The sequence below is a fragment of the Pagrus major genome, chromosome 18, assembly GCF_040436345.1.
Source record: "Pagrus major chromosome 18, Pma_NU_1.0".
Lineage (NCBI taxonomy): Eukaryota > Metazoa > Chordata > Actinopteri > Spariformes > Sparidae > Pagrus > Pagrus major.
This window is the reverse complement of record NC_133232.1, coordinates 24155520-24163638: the sequence shown is the minus strand read 5'-3', so window position 1 is coordinate 24163638 and position 8119 is coordinate 24155520. Positions and strand designations below refer to the sequence as shown.

The 8119-nt window shown below is 37.0% G+C and overlaps 2 protein-coding genes across 2 annotated transcripts; both read left to right on the top strand.

Moving 5' to 3' along the window:
- The first annotated feature begins 1842 nt into the window (after positions 1-1842).
- On the top strand, positions 1843-3089 carry LOC141013464 (C-X-C motif chemokine 2-like). Its single transcript, XM_073487212.1, has 4 exons — positions 1843-2051; positions 2236-2350; positions 2528-2605; positions 2763-3089. The coding sequence occupies exons 1-4, from the start codon at positions 1985-1987 to the stop codon at positions 2839-2841; spliced, it is 339 nt and encodes a 112-aa protein (XP_073343313.1). The 5' UTR covers positions 1843-1984; the 3' UTR covers positions 2842-3089.
- Positions 3090-5132: 2043 nt separating this feature from the next.
- On the top strand, positions 5133-6292 carry LOC141013502 (C-X-C motif chemokine 2-like). Its single transcript, XM_073487254.1, has 4 exons — positions 5133-5290; positions 5477-5591; positions 5815-5892; positions 6049-6292. The coding sequence occupies exons 1-4, from the start codon at positions 5224-5226 to the stop codon at positions 6125-6127; spliced, it is 339 nt and encodes a 112-aa protein (XP_073343355.1). The 5' UTR covers positions 5133-5223; the 3' UTR covers positions 6128-6292.
- The last annotated feature ends 1827 nt before the right edge of the window (positions 6293-8119 follow it).

The following is an 8119-nucleotide window of genomic DNA, read 5'->3' as shown; positions in this document are numbered from 1 at the left end:
AAAGATGAGAACAGATAAGATCTTCACATCTACTTCTGGTTCCCGTTTTGGTTTTACTTGCCTCGGTTTTAGATATCAGTCTCTGTGGTTTCACCTCAAACTGATACACATCTCAAAACCTGGGCAAGTAAAAACAAAACTCTCAGAATGACTACAAGTTATTTACTCTTTTTTTCACATGCAGGACACAAACCTGCTTTTTAAAGGCATATGGCAATATAGCAGCCACGCTCCTTTGGCTTTGAGGTCCCATATTTTTTGAATGCTCATGTATCCCCCATTTTTTTTAAATGGTCAAGTGTTCCCTAATTTGTTATTATAAATGACTATCATATTACAGGAAGGATTCTCACACTCCTCAGCTCCTTTAGTTTCTTTCCCTTCTTGTGGCTAAAATACAGAAGAAAAGAGAAGGACATGAAAAAAAGAGAAGGAAAAAACAGTGTAATGGGATCTTTGCTCTGTTCAGCAAAAGTGAAAGAGGACTTAAAACTGAAACTGACATTTAGACCGTGCTTTCTGATGAAACCGTGCATTTTCTATAAACATAGAAAAAACATAGGCATATCATATCAGATCTATCAAGGTATCAAATTTCACTTTGACAGTTTCAACAAAGGGTTGCACTATGAAGGTTATTTGTAGCCACCTTATGCTACACATATATAGAACATATGTGTTGTACATAAGAATAGAAATAAATTGAACAAAATTAAACAAAACAATACGTAGATAGTCATACATATGATTATATGCATACACAATATACCCATATTTGTATAAACTCAAAGTATGTGCAGTATGTGGAATGTGAATGGAGGAAAATGTCTTTGTGTTGGCGGTATTAATACATATAACATATACAGAACATGAAGAGGAAGTGAATCAGATGAAGCTGTTAATATTGATTTTTTTTTTCATACCACAAATGTCAGTGTGACTACCACGCAACCACGGTGGAAAGAAATGAAATCATGTTTTTTCCGAGCGCTTGCACATACCATTTAGATGCTGAAGGTGTTAACCACCAGTGCACACAGTATACATTTCGAATCTAATGTGCCAAAGATCACCGGCCCACACTGCCAATTGTATCTTCTTTATAATGGTATGATCATTTATTGTTATTATAGTGTTTGATCACCAAAGCACATGCTCAGTTCAGTTGGTTTAATTATCTTGATTGTTTTGTTGTATATGAGATTGTTTGTTGTTTGCTTTGCTGAGATAATCTTATGAACCCCACAGTAATATGCAATCAACTCAACTTAGCTCAACAGGAAGATGACGTAATCTTTGTGTTGACTTTACATTGCAAATAGGTGGAAGTGAGAAATAAAAACACATATGACCCAAATGTCATTAAAAAAGGTCCAATGCGTAGGATTTGGGAGTACAAATTGAATATAGTATTGACAGAAACTGAATACACTGTAATATTAATAATGATGTTTTCATTAGTGTGTAATCGCCTTTGGATTTTTGCTCTTCATTGTACTCAAGTAAATAAAGTGTGCAAAATGTCCAGGCATGTACAGTGTTAGTACAAGTTCGATGTAAAAGTTTAATTATACATGGAGGTTTACAGCTCGCACTAGTTACACTACTGTTTTTATCTTCTTATTTCAATACATAATGTCTCAATATACTGTTATCTTTATTAAATCTAAAATCAGGTTAAATTATTAGTAAAACCAGGGTGAGTGGGAAGACTGGGTGCTTTTTTTTTCTTGTGGTTTTTGAGTTTCACTTTCCAGCCTCAGAAAAATTCCCGTGAGCACAGGAAGGATGATGTAAGTGTCAACACAGACTATTTAAGACGACCCTCTGCCTCTACCCATCACAATTCTTCTGTCAACAGATTTTGCTTGGTAGCTAATCTCTCAGCTGCAATTATTACAGCCTCTATCTATCATCTGTACCACACATACCAAGATTTCTTTTTCTAGTACCAGTGTCATCTTGACTACAGAGGAACTCAACAATGTCCACCGGCATCATGAAAGTGTTTCTTCTCCTGGCTGTCGTTGTCTGCATCTCTCAAGCCCAACGTAAGTTCTTATACTTTTATACTTATATACCTTTACTTTATACTTTCATCACTTACAACGTGAGGCTCGTTTTGTTGACAGGCAACGAAAGTAAAAGAAATAAAGATTTATTTTTGATATGTTCAATATGTTTTGGTAGCACTGATTTTAATCACAATTTTTTTTCCCTTGTATTTCTCTCCAGTGCATGGATCGGGACAGCAGTGTCTGTGCTCACGTGTCAGTAGGTTAAATACCTCTGACGTAAAGGACGTCCAGATCTACCCAGCAACCATCTTCTGTAACAGAGTGGAGATTGTGTAAGATACATTAAAATCTTTAATATTGTGGGAATATGCAAAAGTGATAAAGCAACAATGACCTGCACATTTAAGACATATCAGAAATCTGATATCTGATATATAATCTGAATCAAGAGAAGATTATGTTGGTGCTTTTTTTCCCCCTCATCTCACCTCTACTTTCTATTTCAACAGTGTCACCACAAACAGCGGCTATCGCTATTGCCTGAACCCCAAGATGAAAGTAGTGCAGAGGCTCGTGGCTAACATCATGTGAGTATATTTACAAACCCATCTTCAGAAAACACTACTGATGTTAATCTTTCAGTAAATATTGATTAGAAATAACAGTAATGAGTGACACAATGCCCTCTCCACACTGTTGTAATGTGTCTAATGTGTGTCCCTCCTGTTTTATTGTCACTTCTAGGAACAGACAGAAAGCCTCTACAGCCACACCAACTACGTTCAGTTCCACCTCCGGCAGCAGCAGCAAAGCTAGTTTCTGACTCTCTCTGTAACTCCTGCAATCAGTGAGAAGCTCAGATGACCTCTTACTGCAACAAAAGCACCTTCAAAGAAAGCAGATGTGAAATGAATAAGCTTTTTGTGTATTTATCTTCTATTTATACTTTTGTGCACTTACAGTATATCTCCGTTTTATTTCCTTTGACTTTTGTAAATACATTCATGTGTTGTGAACCAAGTTTTTCCTGCATTTTGTTCATTCCATTTTTTTTATAATAAAAGACATAATAAAGAAAGCATTGAGTCATTGTTATCTGTTCCTTTTCGTAGACTGTGTCCTATGTCAACAGTGTTACCTTGTGGTTCAGGCCTGCCAATGCAAGAAATACATCTCATGCAATATTGAATTGTCAAGAAACTCGACTCAGGAGAATCTCCTGAAAATATTGGTCAGTCCTAAGATCCCCAAGTTTTTTATGCAAGAGGATTTCACAAATAGGTCAGAGGCCTACTCACAATCAGTCAGCATCTGCAGGTTATGTGCTCAGGCCCATTCAGACAGAATCTACTTTGTTAGTAGGTCTGTGTCATTTCCTGACCGACAGGGTGATTGGGGGCAGTACCTGACTCAATGTGACTGTACAGGTGCTGTGTGTTTTATCATTATGGACACATCAGGTGCTGAATGAGACTTTGTCATGACAGTCACAGGATGAACAATCAGAGCTTCACATCAACATGTAAACACAAAAGTTGGACGATTGACATAACCTGTTGGCCTATTAAATCTGTGTCTCGATTGTGTATTCACTCACAAATGGTTGTACTGCATTAGGTTTATAATGTATTATAACTCAAAATGTAAGAAAAAACACACACAACTCATGAGTTCCATGATACGAGATAAAAGCAGCGCTATAATGAAAAGAAACACTAAAAATCAAAAATATAAGTATAAAGAAAACAAACATATATTTAACAAATATTAGAAAAAATGAAATATAATGTCTCTTTGCTTTCTCTGCCCTGCTCACTTACATGCATGTGTGTCAGTAGATGTCATGAAAACTGAATGATGATTCGGCAGAACACACTGATTTCTCACTTCGCACTCGGACGTGGTAACGAGTTGACTGGTCGACCTGTTACAAACTGAAACTGTAGAAATACAACTGTCTTAGTGAATCTAAGTGCTGCAAATAACCTAGTGGGGAATGGCTCTCGTTGAAAAACAAAACTAATGGATCACTGGGTTACTGTGGGAACTGGAGAATTTGACGATGGTCCTCATGTAGACCACTAATTAATGAACACCTGTTCAAGAGTTTGACAATAACTTCTCAGGTAAGACAACATTTAAATATGAGGAATGTTACGTACAGAAATCAGTGTCACCTTTTGAATTTAAATGGAGATAGTTCACACCGAGTCATGTTGAATGTAGATTTTGGGTGAAACTACAGTCAGCACTTAGAAATCACACTTAAATTATACAGAAAGTTACTTTTAGCTTCTTTTCACAAGACTTTAAGTTGTATGAAGTTTAAGTTTGGCCCCATTCTTACAAGTAACTAAGTACATTTACCCAAGTATCATACTTAAGTGAGGTACTTGTACTTTACTTGAGTATTTCCATGTTCTGCTACTTTATGCTTCTACTCCCTACATTTTGAAGGCAAATATTGCACTTTTTACTCCACTACAATTACTTGAAAACTTTAGTTACTAGTTTTTACTAACAGAGGCCAGAATTGGTTCAACCCATAGTATATGCTACAGTGTATACATACATGTAAATATATGTATACATAAAGTTTACTTCAACTTGTACTTTTGATACTTAATCCATTTATTGCCAAAAAAAAATGTTTTGATACTTAAGTATATTTAAGATCAGATACGTTAAGATAAAATTTAATATACTGTAATATTAATAATGATGTTTTCATTAGTGCGTAATTGCCTTTGGGTCAGTGTTGGTACAAGTTTGATGTTAAAGTTTAATTATACATGGAGGTTTACAGTTCGCACAAGTTACACTGCTGTTTTAATCTTCTTATTTCAATACAAAATATCTCATTATACTGTTATCTTTATTAAATCTAAAATCAGGTTAAATTATTAGTAAAACCAGGGTGAGTAGGAGAGGGACAGTGGAAAGACAGTGCTTTTTTTCTTGTGGTTTCTGAGTTTCACTTTCCAGCCAGAAAAATTCCCGTGAACACAGAAAGGATGATGTATGTGTCAAAAGAGACTATTTAAGATGACTCTCTGCCTCTACCCATCACAGTTCTTCTGTCAACAGTTTTTGCTTGGTAGCTAATCTCTCAGCTGCAATTATTACAGCCTCTATCATCTTCACAACACGTACCAAGATTTATTTTTCTAGCACCAGTGTCATCTTGACTACAGAGGAACTCAACATGTCCACTGGCATCATGAAAGTGTTTCTTCTCCTGGCTGTCGTTGTCTGCATCTCTCAAGCCCAACGTAGGTTCTTATACTTTTTATACTTATATACCTTTACTTTATACTTTCATCATTTACAACGTGAGACTTGTTTTGTTGACAGGCAACAAAAGTAAAAGAAAGAAAGATTTATTTTTGATATGTTCAATATGTTTTGGTAGCACTGATTTTAATCACATTATTATTTTTTCTTGTATTTCTCTCCAGTGCATGGATCGGGACAGCAGTGTCTGTGCTCACGTGTCAGTAGGTTAGTTGTCTCTGAAGTAAAGGACGTCCAGATCTACCCAGCAACCGTCTTCTGTAACAACATGGAGATTGTGTAAGAAACGTTAAAATCTTTAATATTGTGGGAATATGCAAAAATGATAAAGCAACAATGACCTGCACATTTAATTCATATCAGAAATATCTAAAATCACCCCTAACCATTAGTCTGCCTGCCTTAATCAGTGATGTATCTGTTTATCTACTCCATTTGGTAAAGAGATGATTATGTTGGTGTTTTTTTCTCCTCATCTCACCTCTACTTTCTATTTCAACAGTGTCACCAACAGCAGCGGCTATCGTTATTGCCTGGACCCCAAGAGGAAAGTGGTGCAGAAACTCTTGGCTAACATCATGTGAGTATATTTACAAAACCCATCTTCAGAAAACACTACTGATGTTAATCTGTAAATATTGATTAGAACAGTAAAAGTAATGAGTGACATGATGCCCTCTCAGCACTGTTGTAATGTGTCTAATGTGTGTCCTTCCTGTTTTATTGTCACTTCTAGGAACAGACAGAAAGCCTCTACAGCCACACCAACTACGTTCAGTTCCACCTCCGGCAGCAGCAGCACAGCTCGTTTCTGACTCTCTCTGTAACTCCTGCAATCAGTGAGAAGCTCAGATGACCTCTTACTGCAACAAAAGCACCTTCAAAGAAAGCAGATGTGAAATGAATGAAGCTTTTTGTTTATTTATCTTCTATTTATACTTTTGTGCACTTACAGTATATCTCCGTTTTATTTCCTTTGACTTTTGTAAATACATTATGTGTTGTGAACCAAGTTTGTCCTGCATTTTGTTCGTTCCAGTTGTTTTTTATAATAAAAGACATAATCAAGAAAGCATTGAGTCATTGTTATCTGTTCCTTTTCTGAGACTGTGTCATATACCAACAGTGCTACCTTGTGGTTCAGGCCTGCCAATGCAAGAATGACATCTCATTGTGTATTAAGTTGTCAACAAGCTCCTCTCTGTCCAAGTTTGGAGAAACTCCTGAAAATATCAGTCATAACGTTAAGATCCCAAAGTTTTTGATGTAAGAGGATTTCACAAAGATGTAGGTCAGAGGCCTACTCACAAACAGTCAGCATCTGCAGGTTACGCACTCAGACAGAATCTACTTTGTTAGTAGGTCTGTGCCATTTCCTGATTTACTGGGTTGCTCGGGGTAGTTCGTGGATGAGAGGTGAAATGTCTTCAAGAAAATGAAACAACTCCAGTTGCCTACAGCACTTAGAGATACTTCAGGACATTTAAGATTTTCTCCAGTACTATTTGTATGGGTGACTTTCAATTTTACCAAAGTAATATTTTAACACATCTTTACTTTTGCTCAATAATGACTTTGGTTACACTGGCCACTGGTGGACCATTGTGTCCCCATGTTTGAAAAAAAGGCTGCAAAAATGCCCTGTACAGTGGCCAAGTGTGCAAGAACACGTGATAATGTGCCCTCTACATCCTGTTCTTAATAGTAACTAGTTAACAGTTTGATGTGAGTTTTTAGTAAAGAGCTCTGCCACGTAATAAAACAATTATCATCTTTACCAGGTTTCTGAATGGTTTCTCTATAAATGCATCACAACTTTCTATGAGCTGCCACTGTTGCCAAGTTTTAAATATCAGAGGGAGTTACACTCTAAGGAGTTTCAGAGACTCCATTAAGGTCCTACCAGTACTCACAAGTATCAGATACCAGAGGACACCAAAGCTGAAGGCAGACTTTGAGACTACAGGTCTGTACAGGTCCTCTACACCCATATCTCTCTCTCACACACACACACACACACCATATAATTACCAGTAATAGTGTAAGAAATTGGGCAATGCTAAGCCACCAAGAGCTTTGGGGAGCTGTAGCACTGATCTCCTGATGCATGGATTTTTGTTGCCCAAGAGGAAAGAACTTATTAATTGATCAAGTGATCTAAAAAATTACTTCTTAATAAGGATGGGGATATGTGAAAAGAGATATAAAAACTTGGGTACAACAACCATTTTAACCAAATTAACTCTACCCACTAGAGATAATGGGAGACGACCCCACCTAACAAAGTCTTGTTTACACCTCTCAAAAAGAAGAGAGAAATTTTTGGAGAAAAGTCGATTAATTTAATTAGTAATAAACACCCCCAAATATTTAAATCCATCTGTAGCATATCTGAAAGGGAAAAAGGTCTGGGGTATATTTTTGGCCGAAAAGTTGATGGGAAGAAGCTCACTCTTCTGGAAGTTCAGTTTATAGCCTGAATAGAATCTAAATTTGTCGAAAATGCTGAGAACCACAGGGAGAGAGGCAGCCGGGTCGGACATGTATGAAAGGAGGTCGTCAGCATACAACGATAATTTATTAACTTTCCCTGCTCGGGTGATGCCCTCAAACCCAGTCTCCTGACGCAGCCAGATAGCTAGAGGTTCAACAGCTAAGGCAAATAGGAGGGGGGAAAGAGGGCAGCCCTGTCTAGTTCCTCGATAAAGGGGAAATGGGGCAGACTGGGAGTCCATTTGTGTGAACTGAGGAGACTGGGCTAACATAAAGCAACTTAATCCAAGATATAAATTCTGAATTGAAACCAA

Excerpts from the sequence above, each read along its gene's own strand:
- LOC141013464 (XM_073487212.1), top strand. The coding sequence starts at position 1,985 with ATGTCCACCGGCATCATGAAAGTGTTTCTTCTCCTGGCTGTCGTTGTC. Across the intron at positions 2,052-2,235 it reads CTGCATCTCTCAAGCCCAAC|TGCATGGATCGGGACAGCAG; the intron begins GTAAGTTCTTAT and ends ATTTCTCTCCAG. Across the intron at positions 2,606-2,762 it reads AGGCTCGTGGCTAACATCAT|GAACAGACAGAAAGCCTCTA; the intron begins GTGAGTATATTT and ends TGTCACTTCTAG.
- LOC141013502 (XM_073487254.1), top strand. The coding sequence starts at position 5,224 with ATGTCCACTGGCATCATGAAAGTGTTTCTTCTCCTGGCTGTCGTTGTC. Across the intron at positions 5,291-5,476 it reads CTGCATCTCTCAAGCCCAAC|TGCATGGATCGGGACAGCAG; the intron begins GTAGGTTCTTAT and ends ATTTCTCTCCAG. Across the intron at positions 5,592-5,814 it reads TGTAACAACATGGAGATTGT|TGTCACCAACAGCAGCGGCT; the intron begins GTAAGAAACGTT and ends CTATTTCAACAG.